At 30.0% G+C, this 26,909-nt stretch overlaps 1 protein-coding gene across 1 annotated transcript; it reads left to right on the forward strand.

Annotated features, from left to right (window-relative positions):
* Window positions 1-16,619: 16,619 nt before the first annotated feature.
* Window positions 16,620-24,274, forward strand: LOC117916437 (GTPase LSG1-2). The gene is made up of 7 exons (XM_034832462.1): window positions 16,620-17,048; window positions 17,755-17,856; window positions 17,947-18,033; window positions 18,802-18,895; window positions 20,267-20,323; window positions 22,639-22,718; window positions 22,811-24,274. Exons 1-7 carry the CDS (start codon window positions 16,825-16,827, stop codon window positions 23,958-23,960), a joined length of 1,794 nt encoding a protein of 597 aa, XP_034688353.1. The 5' UTR covers window positions 16,620-16,824; the 3' UTR covers window positions 23,961-24,274.
* Window positions 24,275-26,909: the final 2,635 nt, after the last annotated feature.

Genomic DNA, 26,909 nt, shown 5'->3' on the forward strand with positions numbered 1-26,909 from the left:
TTTTACAAATTTTAATTATATTTTATTTTTTTCATATTTTTATAGTAAATCACAAATGAAAAAAATAATTTTCTTATCTTTTTTTTATTTCCTTAGTACTTTATATCAATCAAATATAACCATGATCTTTATATTGAAGAGTTAAAATAAGTGGAATGAATTTAAAATATTATATAAAAATAATTTATTAATTTTAAATATAATTTTTATTTTCTTTCATATTGTCTTTTCTTTTATTTTTTTCTTTTTGTCTTTTTCCTCTTATATTCTCCCCCACTTTTTTGGAAAATCAAACATGGCATTAAGGAAAAGTTGTTTTAGTTTTAAAGGAAAACTATATTTTATTAAGTTTTGGAGTCATTAATTTATTTTTAAAGGAAAATAAAACTTTATGTGAGACGAATAAGGAAAAGACAAATCTATAAATCGGAAATTGATTAAAGCGTTAAATTACTTAGCGGAAAGGTCTTAAGCACCCACGTCCCTTCACTACTAGCCTAGCCGTGTGGACTAGATTGGGAGAAATTTGTCCAAAGCAAATCCAAATCAAACTCATTAGCAAGTAAGGTCTAAAATATCAACTTTCTTTAGTCCTACTCTCAGGTCATCCATACATAGATCCAATCCATCAATTTATCTAGAAAATCAAAGTCATCAAGATCCTCTTTCATATTGAAATCAAATCCACCAACTTTTCACTGTTTGAATCTCATTCATGGAAATTTAAGACTATATTTAGTTTGGAAAACATTTTTATTTTTCATTTTTCTAAAAACAGTTTTTATTTTTTATTTTTTTTCTTTTCTTTTATTGAAAAACATGAAAATTTTAGTGGACTAAATTACCACTAATTTGGTGAATAAAAAAAAATAGATATCCTTGGATAAGTTTTCTTAAAAAAAAAAAACTAATCTTCAACTATAAAAAGGATAATTATAATAATAATAAGAAAAATATTATTTGCATGTATAAAAAATTGCTAAAATCAAGGAACTAAATATAGAAATTTGAAAATCAAACTCCCTATATTTACCAGGTGTCTTCTTTCAAGAAAATGATGAGAAATTGAGAAATCAGAAAAATTTAGAAAGGAAAATCTTAATGAGAAAATTCATAGGCAACTTCATACAACAAAAGAAAATCATCAAATTTTAGTAAATGGCAAAGAGACTACACACAGATTAAAGTTAAGTGTTTCATCGAATCTTGGTAAATGGCAAAAAAACTACACAGAGGTTAAAGTTGTGGTCAAAGCAAAAGAATCAGAATTAAAGGAAAAATATTATTTTGGAAAAAATATTATTTTTAAGATTGTATCTACAATATTTCAATTTTAATAAATATTTTGTTTGTGTTATTTTCCTATTGTTTTGCTAATTTCGCAAGACATTTACAAAATTATGTTTGTTTAAGTGAAGTGAAAATTTGTTTTTTAAAAATGAAATTTGTAAAATCCTTTTTGTTTTTTAGCTTTCTCTAACATAAAAAATGATGAAAAAAATATAATTAAAATTCTGCATAATCCACATGTTGTGGTATGAGATATATTATTAAAAATGGTAATATCACTACTATGAGATATATTATATATAATATAATATACACAACTTATAAAGATATAAAACTTTTGTCAACCTTTTTTTTCTAAAATACCTCTATCCCTAACCATAATTAGGAATGACAATGGGGCGGGTTTTTTCGGCTATCCGCCCCGGCTCACCCCTAATGGAACGGAGTTCAATTTTAATAAACAGGTTTGGGATTTTTTTTAGAAAATCCGGGGCGGGTTCGGGTATTGCCCCGTCTTGCCCCACTCCGCCCAGATTATATATTAATTTAAATTTTAAAATTAATTTAATTTAAAATTTTATTTTACTATTTTTAATATAATAAATATTTTTAATAAAATAAGTTATAAAAATATAATAATTTAATTATTTATAAAATATATTTATTTTAATGTAATTTTAAAAGTAATTTTTTTAAAAAAAATTAAAATTCAAAAAAAAGTTAAACGAGACGGGGCGGGGAGGGTAAGGGAATTTATCATACCTATCCCACCCCAACCCGCCCCGTTTAATTTTTTAAATGGGACGGGGATGAGAATTATTTTGAATAAACGGAGCGGGGTAGGGATGAGAGCGACCCGTCCCGAACCCGCCCTGTTGTCATTCCTAACCATAATCCTTTATCTCTTATTTAACACTATTGATTTAAAATGAGCCCACCCAAACCCAAAAAGTTATTGCCCAAAAACCTAAAAACCATGATCCCTCTATCACCCTAGAATGGAAAGTGGGATTTCATAGTTCTTAACCTATGAAGATATGTTGTTAGGTACCTCATTTTATTTTCCTATTGTCGTCAAATCTAAACTTTAATTATCCAAAATACAAAGTTTAAATTACGTAGTAATTTTAATAAAGAAAAAACAAAAATAGAATTACTACAGTTTTTGTAGTACTTTGAATATCGTTCTCAATGATGGACCTATAAAAGTTGTCAAGCTATTTTTAAATGATTGTTTTTTGCCAAATTTATTAAACTAAGAATGTGTAAAGCTGATATGAATAAAATTGAATTTACTAAGATAAACTTATTTAAATTGTAGAATAATTATTGATTTTTAACTCAATTATTCAAGATTAGGAGTGACATAATCCAACTTTGGGTTTAAAGCTTTAGGTGAAACAAGAGTATTTATTTTTATTAATTTTGTAGTAGTCAAAATGAGATCAACCTAAGTTTTATAACTCAGTATTACATTAGTTTCCAACTTTTAGAATTTTACTTCATTTTAAACTATCTATTAGATGGATGAAAGTGAAATATTGGTTTTAGGTCTAGAATTTTAGGCCTTTACCACTATGTGAATTTGTTTAAGAACAAATAACAATGAAAAAACCTCATATAAGTAAGGATAAAAAATTACAAATAGTATTAAGAAATAAGCAATTGGACTCTCTCCTAATCTAAACCAATCTTAGAGAGTATCTCTATTGTTATTTATTATACCTCAATCTTTCATTCATTTCATTTTTAGTTCAATTTTACCCATTGTTTTCCTTTGACTCTAACACTAGATTTTCATGTTCCACACTTCAAAATAACTTTTTAGCATCTCATGGTGGTGATTTCCATGGACAAAAATATCGGGATATATCGACGATATATTGCTGATACATCGTGTATCGGAGGGGATGAATACGACATATAGGTAAGATCTATCGTTTGACGGAAATATCTGTAAATATCGGCGATATATCGGTAATCACGGATATATCGATGATACAAGCAAAATATCGACCTTAAATGGGAAAAAAATGCTGAAATTTCGGAAATATATTGGATATATTGGTGAAAAATCGATAAAAAATTAAATTATTATAAATAAGTTAATTTTAATTATCTTATAATTTATTTTATATACTAATTAAATATAAAATCATAAATAAAATTATCAATATTTTTAAATAAAAATATTTTGTATCAAAATGTACCAATATTTTAAAATAAAAATCATAAATATATTTAAATAACATAATTAGTACATTTACAATAATTTAGTTTTCAATTAATAATTTTATTTTATTTTGATATTCAAGTGTAATAATAGTATATTGATAATAAATTAACTTAGTACATTTTTAAATTAGTATAACATTGAATTTAAATTAGTACATTTTTACAATTAATTAATATATTTTTAATAGACGTAAGTAAATTAACTTAACATAATAATATATTTAAATCACATAATTAGTATATTTGTAATAATTTAACTTTATAATGAGTCTACATTTTATCAGTCGACACTCTATAATTAAATTTAATATTGCAAATCATATCATACATGTATTAATTTCTTCAACCAAACAACTTTAAAATGTCTATTATACTTCTAATTTCATTTTTTTAAGAGTTTTTTTCTTACATTTTCATAAGTTTTGATAAATTTTTTGTCTATGGATATTTTGTGTCAAAATATCCGCCGATATATCTCCAATATATCCGTAAAATCCAAGTACCGATATATCCGTGATTACCGATATTTTTATCCTTAAGTGATTTCTCTCACACAATCTATAAAAGAAAAATAAAGAATCATTCTTGAATCAAAGAAATTGGAAACAAACAATTAAATTAATAAAATAAAGAAAACAAACCAAAAATCTTCAATATCGTCTAATCTCTCAAGAAAATCCAAAAACTCTTAAAACAAAAACTAAAAGTTGAGTTTTTATAGTTTTAGGCAAAAACTTAATACATGACATGTTCCTATTAGCCGCTTATTTTCCAAATAATTACCAAAAAATGACTAAAAAATAAAATGTCATTTTCTAGTTTGTGTGGGACCCACTTAGGGTTGGTAAAGTGCCAAAGATACAATTCCCAACGCGGAGGAGGTGAAATCTCAAAGTAGTAGCTCGCGATTTTGAAATTGAGGTTATGTCAATGAATTCGAAATCATCATTTCAAATTTGAAATACTCTTTCAATTTTGTCCAATTGTCTTCAAATGGCCACAACCTTTTGTTTCAATTTTGATTTGTACATTGTTTGAAGCATTGAACTCTTAACCTCAAACTTAAATATATATATATATATATATATATATATATATATATATATATATATATATATATATATATATATATATATATATATATTATTTTCCTAAAATTGACCTTGGGAAGTTCTACTACGTTCACCTTAGAGTGAAATTAAGCGCACCTGCTAGATCTTCATGTTTACTTGTCCTCCATCTTTCTCCATAAACTTCATTTATCATCTTTTATGCTATGTAGTGCTCCATTTGCATTTGTCAAAGTTTTCATCATGTGTCACAACTTTTAGAGCTCATTTTATGCATATTTAGCTCCTACCATGATTGAAAACGACTCTTGCAACTTGCATCATTTTCACCTCTTAAACTTAGAATTTAGCTCAAGATATACATTAGACTCATGGCTAGGGTTTTAACAACAATTTGAGTTAAATTGGGTGAGTTAAACCTTTATATTGAATAATTTATTCTTTATACGTGCCATTAAAGCATAATTTGTGGCTCTAATCATCCCCCTCAACCTAAATTTTATTAGTCCCTAGCAAATAGAGAGAATAAAAAGATTGGAACATGCACAATGGAGTTCATGTAAGCATAGTGACTTAGTCAATACCTTTTATATAAAATACTTTAAATAATCAAATTTTCTTCAAATAGAGAAGGGAACAAAAGATAGATAATTTCTTAGTTTCCTCACCTTACTCTCTTATACATAACCATACATATATATATATATATATATATATAGCATCCCTCTTATTGTCCCTTGGACTTCTCTTGCTTTGGTTTTTCCACCTAAATCTTGTTTGTTTAAATTCAGTGTCCCCTCATAATATTCTTCCTAAGATCATCTTTAAATTCAAAATTTCATCATTCTTTAGCTCAAAAACAGAAGAAAATTTAATTTGATTTTTTCTTAGTTTTGAAATCTCCTTCTATTTGGCTCAATAAGGATCCATTGACAACTCTTAAGTTTTCACCCAACGTACTAGGTATTAAGGACCTTTAGATGTTACTTACTCCTTAAACATCACCATAGCTCAAGGTAAAACAAAGTCAAATTTCCCAAACATGATTTTCTCTTTTTATTATTATTATTATTTTTTTATCAATACTAAGTTTAGTTTATATAACGAACAAGACATTGGTGACTCATAACTAGTTAGTTTTGGGTGCCAAGTCTTGAAAACACAAGACCATTACCCCTTCGAATAATTGATCAAGCTTTCATTAATCTTCTTTTTTCTCTCTATTTTAACCTTTTTTTTTTATTATTATTATTCAAAATTTAAATAACTATGTTTCAATGCCGTTGTCTTAAGAAAGACTCATTTTCCAATTAAGGTAATTGGTCTCAATCAGGTTACCATGAGGATTCAAAATGCTTTGTGTGTGCTCTGAATTCCAAGTAGAAAATAACTATCAAAGAAAAATTTAAATTATTCTAAGGTTTTAACCTAACCTTATCTACAATCATAAGTATAAAAAGAAAAGGTAAATGAACTAATGCTCTCATCTATTTATGTTTCTTCTCTAATTCAAAAGAAAAAATATTATACTTATAAGGATTGCATATAAAAGAATTTACAAGTCACTTTAGTAAAACATGAATCACATCAACTCACCAAAGTAGCATGAGAGGTTTTGAAAAAATCTCAAAAAATTTTGGACATATGCCTTCCCCCCTCAACCTAAATACCCCATTATCCTTAATGTGTAAAACAACGGGTGAAAAGAATAGGGTGGAAGTATTACCTCATGATCATTAAATCAAAATTGTAGGTTAAAGAACCAAATCCTGTGTCACCAACCATCGAGAAATCAATATCATAAAATTACCTAGCAATGAAAATTAATAAAGTATCTTAAATAACAAAAAAAAAAGGGGGTGAAAGAAAACAAAGTATAGCAATTTGAATCTCAAAGGTCTTAAGGGTGAAATAAACTATAAATACTTAAACATGAATAAAGGCAAAAAAAAAAAAATAACAAAATAACAAAAAAAAAAGTAACCTAACTTTACTATTAAATTAAAGAAAATAAATCATCCATTTAGAATCTCTCTATCAACAAGATGGAAAGTTTCCTTCTTCGACCACACTAGCTCTCTAAGGGACTTGTGGCAACCATCTTTCACCTTAAACTTATGACCTATTTTGGAATTGAGTAGGGTGATAAGGTAAAAAATAGGAATTCATTTTTACTTAGTTTGATCTTCCTCCTCAAATTCTTTTTACCATGGTGAAGTTATAACTTTTCTCCACCCTTGGTAGAGTTCTTCCCCTAACATTCCTAGATCATACTACCTATTCATCTTATATCTTTTACATTCATTAGGAATTTTCCTTAAGTTCCTCCCTTGTGCCTTTTTAGTTGATAAAGTTAAATCAATCTTTGGTTTCATATCCTCCACGATTTGTTTAATTGGACTTTTAAATGAGAGTTTCTATTCAATTTACTTTTTCACTGTCAGCTACCTCATAGTCAATTTGTTGATTACTCAAGTTAAATAAGATAAAATAAATTTTATGTAACATTGTCTTTCATTTTCATTTTCATATTAAGTTCTTTCTTAAATCAAACTCTTTTAATAAAACTAATCTAATAATTATTGTAGTTTTAATGAACTTATAAACAAAATCGTTCTATGATATAAAAAAGTTACTTTTTTTCTATCATACAATATATATATTGGCCAATTACATATGACCATGTGGTAAATGGGCTTGGTTATTTGCATCTTATCCTAAGTTTGATTTGTTTTTAGTTAGGTCTTATTTCTTATGTCTTAGTCATATTTATTCTTATCATAACCTTATTTATTTGTACTTTTATTCAAGCTTTGTTTGGGATACCTTCTTATTTTTTTTGCTTTAATCAGAAATTAAAGCTGAATTTAAAATTATAATTTTAAAAGAGTAATATTAGTATTATAAAAATTTTATTAAGTATGCAAGAACTTCTTGCATAAACTAAAATAAAGTTTTTGCAAAAAGCAATATTTTCCTAACTTCCATATTAACTTATTTTTAAGTGATAAGTTCTTTAAATAAAATTAATCAAATGCATACAAAAACTCTTATTGAATTTATAAAAGAGTTTTTAAATTCTCATAAGTTGATCTAAATAGGACCTTAGTGATTCAAATTGGACTACACAAATTAACAACGTCTCACGTTAATTCTATTCATGTTATACATATTATTATAATTATTTTTGGTACCATTATTTATCTATTAACATTATTATTCATAATGACGATTATTTTATTATTATAATGCATCATATAATCATTGTAAATTATTATAATTTTAGTACATTTGTCTTATATATTGAGTGTATTAGTATTATGTATAAATTTTATAAATAAATAAAAAAACTATTGTTTTTAAATGATAAAAAATTTGCTTTCTAGAGTTGAGTTATTGGAGGTGGCTTGTGGATATTGTGCAAGATTATATACAAGTGTTGACTTGTGATAAAAACACTTATATTAGAATTTGTTGTGAGATAATATATTTTTAGTGCATTTGCCTTTGACAATTAGTATATGTTGATTGCATTGACCTCTTATGATAAATTTAATTGTCTTGTAGATATTTTATTAGACCATATTGACTCATGTTGTAAATCATGTATATATATATATATATATTTTATTTTTTTTTGTTTTTTTTATGTATTTTAATGTGATATATGATTTTTTTTTGTACAAATTTAAATGTCTTGAGAATATTAAACATTTGTCTTCTATGATTGGGTTGTCCATGCTATGCTAGAACCAATCATAAGTATTTTGTAGTAAGAAAACAACGTCAAGTCTTCTAGTAAAACATCATATTTTAATACATTTTCGTCATATATAATCACTATATTTATATTGTGTTTATCTCTTTCAATAAACCTAATTATTTTTTAGGTGTCTCATTATAATATATCGGCTTTTGTTTAAGTTATCATAATATGGTTACTATGAATTTTCAAGGGTTATTTGATTAAAAGGATCATTGAAAACTCAATTTTGAAAATCTAACACTTTATCCTTTTTTGATCTCATTTGGACAAAAATGTCTTCATTTTTTTCCTTTAAAAATAAAATTTTCTTTTAAAACATATATATAAATATTTGAAATAATCAAGGACATTTATGTAAAAAAAAAAATTATTCTCAAATAAAAATATGGAAAGAGTTAAATTTACAAATATGAGATTATTTCATCAATTTTAACTAATTATTTTAATTTTCAAAGCAAATGACTTTTTGGGTGGTCTTATCATATTTAATCATTTTCTCTTAGTAAAATTATAGATAAAAACATTTAGTACTAGATAATTGATAAATCATGATCCAACACTAACTTATCTCTTTAATCTAATTTTTGTACATACGTAAGTTCGTTGTTGATATTAAGTAAATTTTGTGTGTATAATTGTCAATAATTTTTTTTTAATGTCATAAATTTGAAGTAGAAATTTAAGATGGTGTTTGTTATTAAAAAATATGAGTAATTTTTTAGATTTTAAATAAAAAATAAAAAATATTTTATTTAATATAAGAGACCAATGACAAAAAGAAAAAAAAATACAAAATAAAAGTTTATGTATCTATTGGGGTAATTGAAATTCCAAATCCTTTAAGTGAGAGTAAGAAAGTTTGTTTGACAAGTGTTTTCGAAAACAATAGTGAAAAATAGTTTTTGAAAATAGTTTTTAAAATTGTTCTTTGATTTTTATAAAACAAAAGTATGTTGAAAATTTAAAATATTTTAAACCTATTTTCAATACTTTTAAATATGTTTTAAAAATAATTTTTATATAGTATTTTATTTTTATTTATATAATTATTTTTTAAAACAATTTTTATAAACAAATGAGAATAATATAAAACAACTAAAAAATATTATTTAAAAAAACTATATTTTTTATTTTTAAAAACCGAAAAAAATATAAAATAATTTTTAGTTACTAAATGTGTTTTTTATATATATATTTTTTGTTTTTTAAAAAAAAAACTGTCGTAAAAACCAGTTGAAAAACAGGTCAAAAATCTTTTACAAATTGTTGAGGTTTGTCTGGATTAATCGAAGGGTTAGAAACAGAAGCAAAAATAATGGAAAAAGGCCGATAGTGTTGCACGACTACTGAGAATCCCACGGAAGCCTGGTTTCCATTCCGAACCCGAAGCACCCAAGCGACAAGCCGATTTTTTATTTAAATAATATTAATTGAAAATTTAAAAGTATCTAAAAAATTACAATACTTTTAGAAAAGGATTTTACATATGAAATGACCTTAAAATGAGATTTTCGTGTAGGGAACCATTTATAAATTTATCATTTTTTTTATTTTGAAAAAATGGAGATCAATTTTGTAAATTAGGATCATATTTTCATATTTTTAATCAAATAACTATTTTATAAAATACGTAAGATTCCTCGGATTGCTTATAAAAATGATAATTTATTTTTATATAATGTTTTTTCAATTTTCATTATTTTAGTTTTTTCACCCTAATGATCATTATGCCTTGGTTTTTCAAACTTTTCTTCAAAAAAAAATCTTATAAAAAAATTAATTTTCTTTTATATAAAAGAGACCAAAGATCAAACCCTTCTTAAAAAACCATTATAAAAAATTAATTCTCTTTCAATTAAAAGTAATTAATATATTAAACAAGCTACCTATTAAATCCTTTTTCAAGCAATTTTATATAAAATCTTTCTATTATCTATGCCATATTTAATAAGATGCCTTCTATGATGAAAGATCTTTTTTCAAATGTTTTCAAATGAAAGATGTTTTTATAATAATCATTATCGGTTAGATTTTGGTTTTCCCACCTTAGTGACCATTATTTTCTTCTAATTTACCTTCTATGAGAACTCACACCCTTAAGATTTCTTCTCTATCACAATTTTCTTTCACAAAATAAAACCTTTAACCTAACCATGCAAAATCTTGGGATGCAAATAATTTCAAGCATCAAACAATTTATAACTCAAAAGATTAGTGTGAACAGGTACCCCAAATAAACCTTAAAAACTGAAATCACAAAATATAAGATTTTTCATATTTAAATGAAAAAATTACAAATATTTGACATATGATGAAAAAGATGAGGTTGAAAATGTCGTCAAGGACACAATACCGACAATGAAGACACCCCAATGATGATGCGGAATGGAAGGTTTTGGCGGAGAGGCCATTTGAACAACGAAAATACATATGGCTAGACAAAATCGAAAAGGTTATCAAAGACATAACGTTGAGGATGAAGACACCCTAATAATGATGTGAAAATGAAGGATTCTATAAAACATAACTTAATTTAAACCTTAAAGAAAAATTTGTTTTTAAAATTATTTAAAACCAACTCGATTTGTAGTTTAAATTACATATGAAATTTCTAACTCAAAATATAATAGAATTTAAGAATTAATTTGCCTTTATCTTATTATAACAATGAATTACTTTAATAGAGTCTACAAAATATATGTCATATATATATATATATATATATATATATATATATATATATATATATATATATATATATATATATATAATCAAATATTGGATAATTACAAGAGAGAATTACACATGAGGGTGGGTTGAGGGTGAAAATGACTCGGAAAGGTCAACCAATTTGATAATTCTTTTGAAAGCCCAATTCTTTTATCAAACTAATTTGTCTTTTTATTAAATTTTAAAATTACAATTTTGTTTTAAAAAAAAGGAAGAAATCATTTATAGTTTCATTGTTTCAGTGCCTTCTCCATCAAAGCCTTCCTTTTCTCATCATCGATGGGGTGTTTTCATTATCGGCGTTGTGTCCTTGACAACATTTTCAACATCGTCTAGCCATTTGCAGTTTCGTTATTCTAGTGGCCTCTCCGCTGAAACCTTTCATTTTGCATCATTGTTGGCATTGTGTCCTCAATGGCATTTTCAACCTCCTCTTTTTCATCATATGTCAAATGCTTGTAATTTTCCCATTTAAATTTGAGAATTTTTTTTTTTGTAATATCTATTTCAAAGATTTATTTAGGGTACCTGATCACACTGATTTTTTAAGTTTTAAATTGCTTGATGCTTGAAATTATTTGTATCACAAGATTTAGCATGGTTAGGTTAAAGATTTTATTTTGTTCTAGAAAGTCAACATACTGACTATTGAAATACAAGTGACTATTGTGATGACATACCTTATGTTAGGTAAAATTGAGGTATTTTCGTATTTTCTTGGTATTTAAAAAAATTATTTCTTCTTATCTTTGATGAATTTCTTGCTAGATTCATATGTATAAATAAACTTTTTAGAGGTGGTTTAAGTTCATAGACTTGAGGTGTTAGAGTTTTTTTCCCATTTGCTTTTTTTCTTCCTTAGTACATACAGGTAACTAAGGTTAAGACCTCTTTATCTCTTTTTTTTGTTGCTTTTGGGTTCTTAAGGGTTGTTTTGATATTTTTATACAAAATGATTTTTAGAGGAATTATCACACTTCCAACCCACCCTTCAGAGAACTTATCATATTTAATGACCCTTTTGAGTCATTTTGTTCCCTATCCCACCCTAATGGGTAATTCATCCCAAAAAAAGGATAATTACCCATTCGGATAGGTTGTGGGAGGAGGAGGAATGACATCGTTCTAGTGCCCTCTCCACCAAAACCTTCCCGTTTGCATCATCGTTGGGTTGTCTTCATTGTCGATGTTGTGTCCTCGACGACATTTTTAGCCTTGTCTAGCTATTTGCGGTTTCATTGTTCCAATGGTCTCTTTGTTGAAACCTTCCATTCACATCATCGTTGAGGTGTCTTCATTGTCGACATTATGTTCTCAACAACATTTTTAACCTGTCTTTTTCATTATATGTCAAATACTTGTAATTTTTCCATTTAAATATGAGAAATCTTATTTTTTGTGATTTTAGTTTCTAAGGTTTATTAGTGGTACTTGTTCATATTGATTTTTTTGAGTTCTAAATTGCTTGATGCTTGAAATTATTTTGCATCCCAAGATTTAGCATGGTTAGGTTAGAGATTTTATTTTGTGACAGAAAATTGTGATTGAAAAACAACATACTAACTATTGAAATACATGTCACTATAGCAATGACATATTTTATGTTGGGCAAAATCAAGGTATTTTCGTATTTTTCAAAAGACAACATACTAACTATTGAAATACATGTAACTATAACAATGACACACCTTGTGTTGGGAAAATCGAGGCATTTTCATATTTTTTGAGTGTTTAAAAAAATTATTTCTTCTCACATTTGATGGATTTCATGCTAGATTAATATATATAAGAAAAAAAAGCTTTTTGGACGTGGTTTCAGTTTATGAAACCTAAGATGTTTTTTTTTCTTCCTTAGTACACATGAGCAAGAGTTAGGACAACTTTGTTTTTTTTCTTTTTTTGTTGCTTTTGGGTTCTTAAGGGTAGTTTTAGTTTTTTTTTTAATTATTATTATTTTATAGAAAATGACATTTGTAGAAATTATCACACTTCCAATCCATCCTTTAGATAACTTATCATATTGATTAAGTCATTTTGTCCTCCAATCCACCCTAATGGGTAATTCCCCCCTAAAAAAGGAGAATTACCTACTAAGTTGGGTTGAAGGTAAAAATTACTTGGAAATGTTAGCTAATTTGATAATTCTTCTAAAAACCAAATTTTTTTATCAGCCTGATTTCCCATTTCATTAAATTTTAAAATTATAATTTTTCAAGAAAAGAAAAAAGGAAAAAAAAAAACCATTTACGGTTTCATTGTTCCAGTGCCCTTTCTACCAAAGCCTTCCCTTCACATCATCATCAGGGTGTCTTTATTGTCGCGTTGTGTCCTCAATAACATTTTTACCCTTGTTTAGCCATTTGGAATTTTGTTGTTTCAATGGTCTCTTCGCTTCCATTTGCATCATCGTTGGGGTGTCTTCATTGTCAACATTGTGTCATCGACGACATTTTCAACCTTGTCTTTTCATTATATGTCAAATACTTGTAATTTTTCCATTTAAATATGAGATTTTTTTTTTTTTTTTTGTGATATTTGTTTTTAATGTTTATTTGGAATACCTATTCACATTGATTTTTTGAGTTCTAAATTGCTTGATGCTTTAAATTATTTGTATCCAAAGATTTAGCATGGTTAGGTTAGAGGTTTTGTTTTATGATAGAAAATTGTGATTGAAATACAACATACTAACTATTGAAATATAGGTGACTATAACGATGACACACTTTGTGTTGGGCAAAACCAAGGTATTTTCGTATTTTTAGAAAGACAACATACTAAGTATTGAAATATTGGTAATTATAACGATGAGACACCTTGTGTTAGGCAAAACCGAGGTATTTTCATATTTTTGGGGTATTTAAAAAAATTATTTATTCTCACCTTTGATGGATTTCATGCTAAATTCATACAAAAAAAAAAAAAAAAAAACTCTTTTTAGAGGTGGTTTTAGTTCACAGACCTAAGATGTGTTTTTTTCTTCCTTAGTACACACAAGCAATTGGACTTAAGACAACTTTGCCTTTTTTTCTTTTTTTTTTTTTTCTTTTTTTGTTGCTTTTGGGTATATATATACATTCGTTCCACCCTAATGGGTAATTTCGTCAAAAAAAAAAAAATTACCCATTAAGGTGGGTTTGAGATGAAAATGACTTTGAAAGATCAACTAATTTGTTAATTTTTATGAAAACCATTTTTTTTTTTCAGACTAATTGTCAAGGGATGAAGAAGAAGTCGTCTATGTTCTAGTGCTTTTTGTGTCGAAGCCTTCCCTTTCACATCATTGTCGGGGTGTCTTCATTGTTGGCCTTATGTCCTTGATGACATTTTCAACCTCCCTTGTCTAGCCATCTGTAATTTTGTATTCCAATGGCCTTTTTATTGAAGCCTTTGATTTTGCATCTTTGTCGGGGTGTCTTCAATGTCAGCATTATGTCCTCAATAACATTTTCAACATGTCTTTTTCATCAAATGTTAAATACTTGTAATTTTTGCATTTAAATGTAAGAAATCTTATTTTTTGTGATTTTGTTTTAGGAACAGTTTTGACATTTTTACAAAAAATGACATTTGTTTTTTTTTTCTTTTTTTGTTGCTTTTGGGTTCTTAAGAGTAGTTTTGGTTTTTTTTTTTTTTTTTTAATTATTATTATTATTATTATTATTTTATAGAAAATGACATTTGTAGGAATTATCACAGTTCCAATCCATCCTTTAGATAACTTATCATATTGATTGACCCTTCTAAGTCATTTTGTCCTCCAATCCACCCTAATGGGTAATTCCTCCCTAAAAAAAAAGGAGAATTACCTACTAAGTTGGGTTCAAGGTAAAAATTACTTGGAAATGTTAGCTAATTTGATAATTCTTCTAAAAACCAAATTTTTTTATCAACTTGATTTGCCATTTCATTGAATTTTAAAATTATATTTTTTCAAGAAAAGAAAAAAGGAAAAAAAAAAACCATTTACAATTTCATTGTTCGAGTGCCTTTTCTGCCAAAGCCTTCCCTTTCACATCATCATCAGGGTGTCTTTATTGTCGCGTTGTGTCCTCAATAACATTTTTACCCTTGTTTAGCCATTTGCAGTTTCGTTGTTTCAATGGTCTCTTCGCTTCCATTTGCATCATCGTTGGGGTGTCTTCATTGTCGACATTGTGTCATCGACGACTTTTTCAACCTTGTTTTTTTCATTATATGTCAAATACTTATAATTTTTCCATTTAAATATGATATATATATATATATATATATATTTTGTGATTTTAGTTTTTAATGTTTATTTGGAATACCTATTCACATTGATTTTTTGAGTTCTAAATTGCTTGATGCTTTAAATTATTTGTATCCAAAGATTTAGCATGGTTAGGTTAGAGGTTTTATTTTATGATGGAAAATAGCGATTGAAATACAACATACTAACTATTGAAATATAGGTGACTATAACGATAACACACTTTGTGTTGGGCAAAACCAAGGTATTTTCATATTTTTAGAAAGACAACATACTAAGTATTGAAATATAGGTAATTATAGCGATGAGACACCTTGTGTTAGGTAAAACCGAGGTATTTTCATATTTTTGGGGTATTTAAAAAAATTATTTATTTTCACCTTTGATGGATTTCATGCTAAATTCATAAATAAATAAAAAAGACACTTTTTGGAGGTGGTTTTAGTTCGCAGACCTAAGATGTGTTTTTTTCTTCCTTAGTACACAAGCAATTGGAGTTAAGACAACTTTGCCTTTTTTTCTTTTTTTCTTTTTTTTTTTGTTGCTTTTGGGTATATATACACATTCGTTCCCCGTCCACCCTAATGGGTAATTTCCTTAAAAAAAAAAAGAAAAACCCATTAAGGTGGGTTTGAGATGAAAATGACTTTGAAAGATCAAAAAACCAAATTTTCAGACTAATTTGTCGGGGGTTTGAGATGAAAATGACTTTGAAAGATCAACTAATTTGTTAATTTTTATGAAAACCAAATTTTCAGATTAATTTGTCGAGGGGGGGGGGGGGGGGGAAGAGGAAGTTGTCTATGTTCTAGTGCCTTTTGTGTCGAAGCCTTCCCTTTCGCATCATTGTCGGGGTGTCTTCATTATTGGCCTTGTGTCCTTGATGACATTTTCAACCTCCCTTGTCTAGCCATATGTAATTTTGTCATTCCAATGGCCTTTCTATTGAAGCTTTTGATTTTGCATCTTTGTCAGGGTGTCTTCAATGTCAGCATTATGTCCTCAACAACATTTTCAACATGTCTTTTTCATCAAATGTTAAATACTTGTAATTTTTGCACTTAAATGTAAGAAATCTTATTTTTTGTGATTTTGTTTTAGGAAATGTTTTGACATTTTTACAAAAAATGACCTTTATAGGAATTATATCCCCGCCCAACGTAATGGTTAATTCCCTCAAAACAAAATAAAGAAGAGTCAAGCGTAATTAATAATTAAATTTAATATGAAAAAGAAAGAGGCTAAAAACCCTATCATGCGGCATGCTGCACTTGGCTGGTTAACTCAAACGAGTGGACTCAGCATCAGAGTTTGTGTTGAGTTCCTAATCCTAAGTGTATAAGGCGCAGCACCAAGCCTCCAAGGACAATAACCCTTTGCAATTTTTCTACCCTTATTCTCTTCCATTTTCATCCACAAATACGAACACTTATATTGCTTCTTCTCATTCTAGGGTTTTGTTTCCAATTACTGTGGGGTTGTTTGGCTTCCGAGAAACCATGGGAAAGAACGAGAAAACTGGGCTTGGCAGGGCACTGGTCAAGCACCACAACCAAATGCTCCAGCAGTCCAACGAAAAGGGCCGCTTCTACAAGAACCAGCACAAGAAGGTTCTGGAATCCATTACCGACGTCAACGACATAGACGCCGTCATCCAAGAGGCCGACGAAGCCCAACGCCTCTTCGCCTTCGACCACCCTGCCCCCAACGTCCTCATCAATCTGTATGTATTCCTCCTCTTTTCAATTTTCGTTTGGGAAAATCATAAGGTGGTGATTGTTTCTAGGGAATTTGTTAGTTTCATTAATAAATTAGTGTTCTTTATTGTCTGTACTTGAGTAATTTGAACTACTAGTCATTTAAATCAGCTTATTTGATCAAACTTGGACGCTATTTGTCTGCCAGATTTTCAAAATTGATAGGCTTCATGCACTTGCTTCTCTTGTTAATGTTAAGGATCAGGACCCATCTGGAAAATATGGTAAACCGAATGGAAAGCCTCGTCTCTAGAGAGCTGAACAGCCTAAGGTTCATGCTACTGGATATATATAAAACTCGGTTGTTTGTCTCCTGTTTGGTCTCTAGCATTAAGTAGAATATGGTTGTATGCTTGATATACTGTAGTTTTCTGATTCAGTACTTTAAAATATGTGATATGATTGACCTGTTCTATGTGTTCTGTCTGTCCTCATTAACCAAGAATGCAAACTATATAGCAGAATTTGTGGCATTTTTTCCTTTTTAACAATCTATAGGATTTGCAACTACGACTCTGTTTAAGCATTATGTTCTCGGGGATCTATTCATCTTTCTCCATTTGAAGACCTATAATTATTTTAAGCCTTGAGGCTTCTAGGACTTGGGCAATCTCTTGTCTCACCTGATTTATGGATTTTTGTGATTTGTATACCTTGATTCTATGGGAGTAGGGATACAAATGCTAGCACCAGTAACATGACTGATGAGGAAAGAAGAGAGCAACAGAAGAAAGAGGAGGCATTGCATGCTAGCAGTCTTCGAGTTCCTCGCAGGTATTATTTCTTCCCTTGTCAAAATATTTAATGGAATTTTACCTAACTTTTAGTGATATAAATACTGCTGAATTGTTGGATCTTTTGCAGGCCACCGTGGAATGTGGGAATGACTGCAGAAGAGCTTGATGCTAATGAAAGACAAGCTCTTTTAATCTGGCGGCGAAGTCTTGCAAGGTCAGGTTTATGGCAGAAGACAACATTATTTTTCGCTTAAATAATAGCTGTGAAGCATGTGCTTGTATGAGTGCATATAAAAGGATATTGGGGTGGTAATTTTCTGGTTGACCCGCCCACTTGGTTATCCCAATTAGATTTGGATATAATATTCCGTCTGAAATCCAAGTTCATGCAAAGTCTGTACATGGTTAACAGGCATTATACTTGCATATTGTCTGACCTGTACCTGATTTAACAAATGAGATCTGGATAGAATGTTTTTCCTAAATCCAGGTTGAACTTGTCTGAATGTGGCAAAATGGTTGTTCTTGTGCCTACCAACATTCAATCTGGACTTGGGGTGAAATGAATTTTTTATCACCAGTAAAGGATATCATTCGGAAAGGGGAAGTAAAATGAGGAAGGTTATATATTTCAGCCTTACCAGGCATTGTCAAAGGATGACCCGACTCTGATTCTCCTCCTCCTTTTTCTACTCTTTTTCATTGAAAGAAAGTTCTACAATTTATGACCAAAATAATGATACTTGGGCTGCTGCCCCTCATATGGTTTATCACTTATTCATTATTAATAAGTTTTTGGTCTCTAAACTATCTTGAACTCATGTCTGTGTCCCAATATTCTTGTAAACAATCTACCAATATGGTTTATCAACAGTTCATTATTTATCAATTTTTGGCCTCTAAACTATCTTGAACTCATATCTATCTGCATGGGTTTCTTAATTGTTTACTTATACCTTTTATGGATGCTTATTTGCTTCAGACTTGAGGGAAATGAGAACCTAGTACTTACTCCATTTGAGAAGAACCTGGATATCTGGCGACAACTTTGGCGGGTGCTAGAACGTAGTGATTTGGTAAAAGTCTTAACTTTCTGTTTAAGTGCTTTGCATTGTTTCTCAAGGTATTTGGTTTTACTTTCAATTGAAGTTGACGAAACTAAGAATTAGCATATAGTTGAACTAAGAAGAAGCATATCGTGTGGTTGATTTCAAGTGCTACAGGTTTACAGCCTTCTTTAATTGCTAAGTTCACCACTTTATGTTGTGCCTTTGCATTTCAAAGTAACCTTTATGTTCTGCATTTGCACTTTTTAAGTTTTGATATGGTCAGTTTGTCACCTTGCTTTGGACACACTCAATGCATTCAGGACATCAAAGCCTTTTAGCAGTTAACCGTATTTTATCTTGGAGGCTGGAGCAATAGTTATGGTCATATTTTTTGCTTCTCCCAATAGGTAACAATGCAAAGTTGCATACAAGGAATGGGAGAATATGTTTTTAAGTCAAACTTTCTCTAAAACTTTTGTATTTTGGTGAAAGTTATTCTTTTTGGATGTTTTAACAGCCAAAATTCAAACATGGATATGAATAAGAAAAGGAATATATGGTTATTTCTGATAAAAAAAGAAAAAAAAGAATAGGAGTATATGATTGTTACTTGTTAAATGAACGGTATTAGGAAAGAAGATACAGCTCCTTATCTCAATGACTTGTGTTTTCATACCATGAATTGTGATTCTTGTTCTGCCATTCCATTACGCATAATCCATAATTTGAGTGGAAGCGTGAGCTTTGTTAATGTCTTCTTTCTGACTCTAGTCATGGTTTTTTATTCGTACCTCTCCTTTAGAGCATTCATCTTACTCGCTTTTCATGTCTGTATGTGATAGCATAAAGGTAGTCATCAATTTAAGTAATTGTAGAATAACTGTTTAATTAAAAGATTGTAGCTATCCCCTTCTTTAATTTCACACAATATGGTGGTTGTTTTTTTATGATAATCATTGGTGTGTGGTTTTCTATACAGGCCCTCACTTTTCTATTATTATATTGTGATGTTTTCTTCATCATGTTTTGTTAGTGGTAGGACTACATAATCTGTCTTTTTTTCTTTTTTAAGTATTGACCTGAACCTTTCTTATCAACTTACATTGGTGTTGATGCATGAATTTCCACCTTACAAAATTATGATCTTTCAATCATGAAAGGTCCTCAGGCCCTTTCAAAGGTAGTCTAATGAAGATGTCAACAATTCGACAATTCTTAATCAAGTATTTATGCAGTCAACATGTATCAGTTGCATTTGAAACGTTCTATTTTTTTGGTTGTTATCTATATATTTGTCTGGTTCTGTTTTTATGGTGTAACACAAGGTATCCACCTTTCTTGCTACATTATCTACTGTATGTAAATGCTGACTTCTTTGTATGATATGTCCCTTTCCAGCTTGTAATGGTTGTTGATGCGCGAGACCCACTATTCTACCGTTGTCCTGATCTTGAGGTAATGCATTCATGCTCTTGGTTTTAAAATGCTTAGATTGTTAGTGTATTATGACATGATCAGGAGTAGTTCCTTGTAAACATGATTCCGAGAATGTGAGGATGTTAGTACTAAAACAAATCAAGATATAATGCTGAAGTATGAATTGAGTATGATTTGAAATTGACATTTTGGAATAGATTGACTAGTCCGGCTCCTTGTTGCTATGATGTTTTAAATCGCTATGCATTTTTTCCCTTTTCATTTCTTAAATAACCTAATCAGAATAGTAAAGGAGTGCATGTTGTTGGAACTTCAAATTTACTAGAACCAACAAATACGGCAATATCTGTGGTTCTAATTTTTAATGACTGCCTCAGAAGATTATTATTTTTTTCATTATTATTATAATGTGGTGTTTCCTTATTTCATGCAATACTAAAGGGGGTGCATGTGATGATAAATTATTAACACTGATCCAATTACTGATGAACATCTAGATTTGTTGCCAAATAGTTGGGCTCTTGCCTTCATTTGTACAGTGGAAGTAGATCAGGCTTGTGATCAAGTTGTCTGGGAATTCCACCTATGCTTATTTAGGAGAGTTGGTTTTGGTGATCCGTGGAAGATGAGTTGCTACATCCAATCCTTTTGCTTTATTCCTTGGTTTTGGTGAATGGTGGGCCTTTTCAGCTTCTTTAACAGGCTCCAATGTTGCTGCATAGCAATCCTATGTCCCTTGAGTGGTGTTTAAGGTGTTTAGTACTTAAAAAAGGTGTGTGTGGTAATATGACTAGGATATTTTAGCAGAGGGGGTTGGTGTTTTTTACCCAGAACAAGGATGATAGTGCCATGTAGACGGACTTACTGAGAAATTGCTCTTATTTGAGATCCTTCAAATTAATACATCTTCCCTTGTCACTTTGGATACTGGCTGATAAATGCAAGCCAGGAATCTTCTCACTTCCTACTTCCAATCATGGAAACTTCAGAACTTTGATTCCACTGGATCAGACTCATCCTCCAAACAGCAATAATCAGCAACCAATGCATCTCTATTAACTTACAGGATGGGGAAAAACTGACAATTGGCCCTTGAGAAAAACCACTCCATGCCATTACTTATCTAAACCTGCTGGAGAGGGTTTCACCGTTGAGGCTAAGCTTCTAGCCCTTCTAGAGAGCTTATTATAGGCCAAAGCTTTGGGTCTTTCCAAGCTTCTAATGGAGGGAGTTTCTACTGTTAAGTCATGAATGACTGAGAAGGAAAGTTCATGGAAGTTTGATGAGTGACTTCACCAAATTTTTTATAGCACTGCAGAGTGGAGGTGTTCCTTTAATTGGGCTCCTTGCATGCCATACATAAGGCTGATCATTTAGCCAAGCAAAAAGCAAAGCTTTTGGTCAGGATTTTTTACCTCCCTGAGCTGTATTTAGTGATTTTTTGGATTGTTTTTGTAACCTCACTCAGCTGTGCAACCTATTATGTTTTGGTTTTGGAAAGGCTTTGATTACTTCTCTTCTTTTTAATCTCATTTTGTAAATTCTGGATGCCTTGTCCGGCCTTGTCCTTACTAATTCATTAATGAAACAGTTATTTATGATTTAAAAAGAAAATAAAATAGGAGATAAAAAGTAAAAGATCAAGCCAGAACTTGCTCCTTCACCCATTTCGCACCAAAATGTTAGTCATGCTCTGGAAAACATCACAACCCTGGAGATGATAATAATACTAACAATCATGATATCATTTCTTGAAATTCCAAAAATGATCACACACAACATACGTCTTAGGCTTGTTTCAAGTGCTTGGGATAAAATTGATCTTATTTCAAATGATCTGTTGGAGACAATTGAACATGTTTGATCCCCAAGTAGATTCAGAGTGATTGGACTTGGAAAAAGAAAAAAAAAAAGGGAACGAAAAACAATTGGATGGCGGTATCTTTTTTTTTTTTTTTAAATTAATTGATTTATATATTTTTGGAGGAATTAACCCGCCAAGGTAACCTAGTTGGTCAGGGTGAACATTGAGAAGTGCGGTCCTAGTAAGTGGCATATGGCTGTGGGTTTGAATCCTGCTACTGATGATACCTTGAATTTACCTAATGCTGGTTGTTGCGGGGCGATTAGCACCCCGAGGCTTGGGTCCCCATGGAGAGTCTTAAGGGCTTGGCCATGGAAGGTTCCTCAGTTATCAATATATATATATATATCTTGGAGGAATTTCTGTTGATGTCTGTGTCATTCATTTTGACTAAGCTCTATATCCTTTTGCTCAAGGATGATTTCATGACTAATTATTAATATGAACATTAACATTTTCCTTCATGTAGGCATATGCACGAGAGATTGATGAGCACAAAAAGACATTGCTTCTGGTTAACAAGGCGGACCTTTTACCATTTTCTGTCAGGTTTTATATCACCCTTGTCAATGCCTCAGCTGCCAACCAATTAAGTCTACATTTTTCTCTTAACTTTTTTCATAACTTGACATCATCTGTAGGGAAAGATGGGCAAAGTACTTTCGCCTTCATGGGATTCTCTTCATATTCTGGTCTGCTAAAGCTGCCTCTGCAGCTTTAGAAGGAAAAAAGCTTAATGTGCAGTGGGAGACCCAAAAGCCCCTACAAGAAATGGATGATGCTGATACAAAAATATATGGCAGGGACGAGCTTCTTGCCAGATTACAATCTGAGGCAGAGGAGATATCAGTGAGGAAGAGGAAATCAAGCTCCAGTAGTACAGATTCATCTCATGTTCAATTTCATGGTGGACATGTTGCTGGAAATTCAACATCTAGGAGCGTAGTTGTTGGATTCGTGGGGTACCCTAATGTTGGGAAGAGCTCAACGATCAATGCATTGGTCGGTGAGAAGCGGACAGGTGTCACATCTACTCCAGGCAAGACAAAGCATTTTCAGACATTGATAATATCTGATGAACTGACCCTATGTGACTGCCCTGGATTAGTATTCCCATCCTTTTCTAGCTCGAGATATGAGATGATTGCTTCTGGGGTCTTGCCAATTGATCGTATGACTGAGCACAGAGAGGCTGTGCAGGTTGTGGCCAATCGAGTACCAAGACATGTCATTGAAGATGTCTACAAAATCACTCTGCCAAAACCCAAGCCATATGAGCAGCAGAATCGGCCTCCTCTGGCATCGGAATTTTTGAGGGCGTATTGTGCCTCTCGAGGGTATGTTGCCTCAAGCGGTTTGCCTGATGAAACGAGAGCTGCACGCCAAATTTTGAAGGATTACATTGATGGAAAGCTGCCCCATTTTGAAATGCCCCCTGGAATGACTGATGAGGTAAGTGAATTTGAAGATCCTGCAGAACCCAGCTTTTCTGAGACACATGAATCTGATGCATCTGATTCTGAAAACCCCCCAAATAGTGAAAGTGAGAGTGAAAGTGCACCAAATCTCGAGCATGTGTTGAACGATCTTGATGCATTTGACATGGCTAATGGGCTAGCTTCCAAGAAGGCCCATGTTCAGAAAACTCCAAAGGCACCTCATAAACAACACAAGAAGCCTCAGAGGAAAAAGGATCGCTCATGGAGGGTCAAGAATGACGAGGATGATGGAATGCCAGTAGCAAGGGTCTTCCAGAAGCCGGTGAACACGGGTCCTTTAAATGCTGGGTGAGCCTGTGAGGAGGTCCTGTTGGAAAATTAGCCGTTGAATCAGATTCTTGTATGTTGCAGCATGCCTCTTCTTCTCCAGCGGAGGCACATCATGGCCACTGCAAATTCACTTTTGGATTGCTAGTACAGTGATCTGTATTCTCTCTTTCTCTTTGTTTGTTTTAAAGAAAATATATGAAGAATATATTATTCTATAGCACAATCACTTATGGAGTCGTAGAAGTATAGTTGTGGGTTTTAGACAATGCATGGATTTGCTCACATATTATGCAAGTACAAAAAATGAATATTGAGCATGTGAGAGAAGAATCTGAAGTCATAATGGTTTGAGACTTTGAAAGAGAGCATTGTGAACGTCGTAAGTATTTGAGAGATTCTCCTTCATTTTCTCTGAAGAATAAATGACCAAGGCAGGCTTCAGGCTTCTTGATGAAATGTCATCTCTGAGCTTATCTGTGTGAGTGGATCTTAGTAGAGACCATCGACATTTTTTCATTGGTTTTGAAATAAGAAAAGAGTTGGAGATCTGTACTTTGATAAGATGATGATAAAAATCCTTAATGTTCTATTTGCACCACAAAAAGGAGAATAATAACAAAAGAAAATAGACAAGGATAAATAAAAAACTTAGGTGTTTTTTTTTATTAATTTATTACTTACCTTTTTTCTTTAATTGAATAGAAAAAAATAAATTATTTGATTTTTTTGAACGTTAAAAATAAACCATCGTAACTAAATTGAATCTGACTATAATTTTTATTTCTTAATTCTTAATAAAAATAAAATATTAAAAAATAAACAATTTAATATAAAATATTATTAAATATTATTTAGTTTTAAATCCTATTTAAAATTAAATAAGAAAACAAACAAACATCACCGTACCCTTACCTTTAAAAAATTAAGTAAAATTTTTAAAATACCTATATGTAAGATGAAATCAATAGCGAGACTGTGGTCCCGATACCGTGGAGAATGGGGATGATTATCGTGTCGGACTGATGTGATGATGATAAGCGAAATTTCAAACATTGATTAGGCCAAAGTGGGGGACCAATTCAGCCCATTCTTGAGCCCTGGATTTGAATGGGAAAGGGCTGATTTGGGGAATGATATAGAAGAAGGGGCCAGTCTTTGATTTTTTTTTTTCAGTAAGATTGAACAATTTAGTTTTGTTATTTGAATGCAATTTTATATTTGATTTAAATATTTCAATGTTCAATTCTTTGTTTTTTCATCATTATTTCAATTTGATATAATTTTAATGAAATGGGAGCCGTCATCAAGGTTGAGAAAAGGGAGCCCAAGGGTTTGCCATTCTTCTATTGGAATGTATCATTTCATTAATAATTATTTTTAATTTAAATTAACCTACCAAGAGAATTTCATTTATTTGAACATTTGACAATTGAGGATTATAAGTCTCAATAGAGTATTCTAAGCACTTAATGGTAAAACCATTTGATTGGGGACAATCTTGATTTAAGTCCCAAATACCTCAATTGGGCAAATGATTAAAATATTGGACTCATGAAACCACAAATTTTTATACCCAATTAAAGATTGAAGGGTAGGTCCCCATACGGTATTCCAAGCATTTGATGGAAAAAAACAATCCTATATGAGCTTAGGACAACAATTTTCGGTATTCCAAGTATTTAATGGAAAAAATAATTTTATGTAAGCTTAGGACAACAATTTTCAAATCACTAAACTTAGGATAATAATTTTCAAATCATTAATATTTTAGATATTTCAATGAAACTTAGGGTTATATAATGTAATTAAATTGATGAGTGTGAACACTTTTAGATGAGATATTAATGACTAAAAAAGGACCCTAGGATTCTCCCTTCCTCAACTTACGAGTTAATTAAAACTTTTAATCAATTTCTGTTTTTTACGTAATAACTTTTCAACTACTTCTTTGCTCAAACTAAGAATTCAATAAAATGTCATTTTTCTTTACCACCAACCTCATTAATTTTTTTGGTATTTCCATCTTTCCATCTTACCTAGATTCCTTATCTATGATTTGACACTCGACTCGCCAAAATTTTAAAGCTACAACTGCACCCTATGTTTGGGGAACTACCATAATACAAATTTTGGTGAGGTCAATAAGCAAAAAGTTAAAATCATGATCATGAATTCTAATTTTTACATGAAAATTTTAAAAAATATAAACAATAAAATAATATCATATTTTTATTTTATGTATATACATAAGATTTATCAAATAAATAAATATTTTATTTTTCATTAATATATAAAATCTAATATTATAAACCTCTAAATTTGTTAATTATCTATTTATTTTTATATTGTTTTCTTTTCATTAATTACATATTATTATTATTATCCATAATTAATTAAAATAAATAAATATAAAAAGATGAAAGAGTGAAAAAAATAAAATTAAAATATTTCACGAGGGAATGTGTAAATAGCATATTAAAAAAGAAATAAAAGGTGATATGACTTTATAGGTAAAATAGAGAAAGAAAAATCGAAAAGGAAAAATAATATGGTATATTGGTATGTTAAGATTAAAAAGAGAAGAAGAGAAATTAGATGGCTCGGCTTCTATATGAGAATAATCTTGAAATTTTAATTATTTTTCTATTGAAGTACATATTTGTATAATTATTTTTCTTGTGTTTTGAAAGACAAAAAATATTTTTTTTAGAAAATCTATTGTTTTTGGATAGTGTATCGTTACATGATTTTTTTATTTTTCTAGTTGTGGTCCAAGAGTCAAATAATTTTAAACATTTTTAAATTTATAAAGATAAATATGAATTTTTGTCAAAGAATTTGAACCCAATTTTCCCATTCAATTGTATATTGAGGTTTATGTGCGATGGGAAAATGTTTGATTGGAAATTCGACGAGTATAGTAAAGAACAAAATAAAGAGGGTGTAGGATCCGGATCCAACAAATGGAAAA

This window comes from Vitis riparia, chromosome 6 (assembly GCF_004353265.1).
Source record: "Vitis riparia cultivar Riparia Gloire de Montpellier isolate 1030 chromosome 6, EGFV_Vit.rip_1.0, whole genome shotgun sequence".
NCBI classification, from domain to species: domain Eukaryota; kingdom Viridiplantae; phylum Streptophyta; class Magnoliopsida; order Vitales; family Vitaceae; genus Vitis; species Vitis riparia.

Excerpts from the sequence above, each read along its gene's own strand:
- LOC117916437 (XM_034832462.1), top strand. The coding sequence starts at position 16,825 with ATGGGAAAGAACGAGAAAACTGGGCTTGGCAGGGCACTGGTCAAGCAC. Across the intron at positions 17,049-17,754 it reads CCCAACGTCCTCATCAATCT|GGATACAAATGCTAGCACCA; the intron begins GTATGTATTCCT and ends CTATGGGAGTAG. Across the intron at positions 18,034-18,801 it reads TGGCGGCGAAGTCTTGCAAG|ACTTGAGGGAAATGAGAACC; the intron begins GTCAGGTTTATG and ends TATTTGCTTCAG.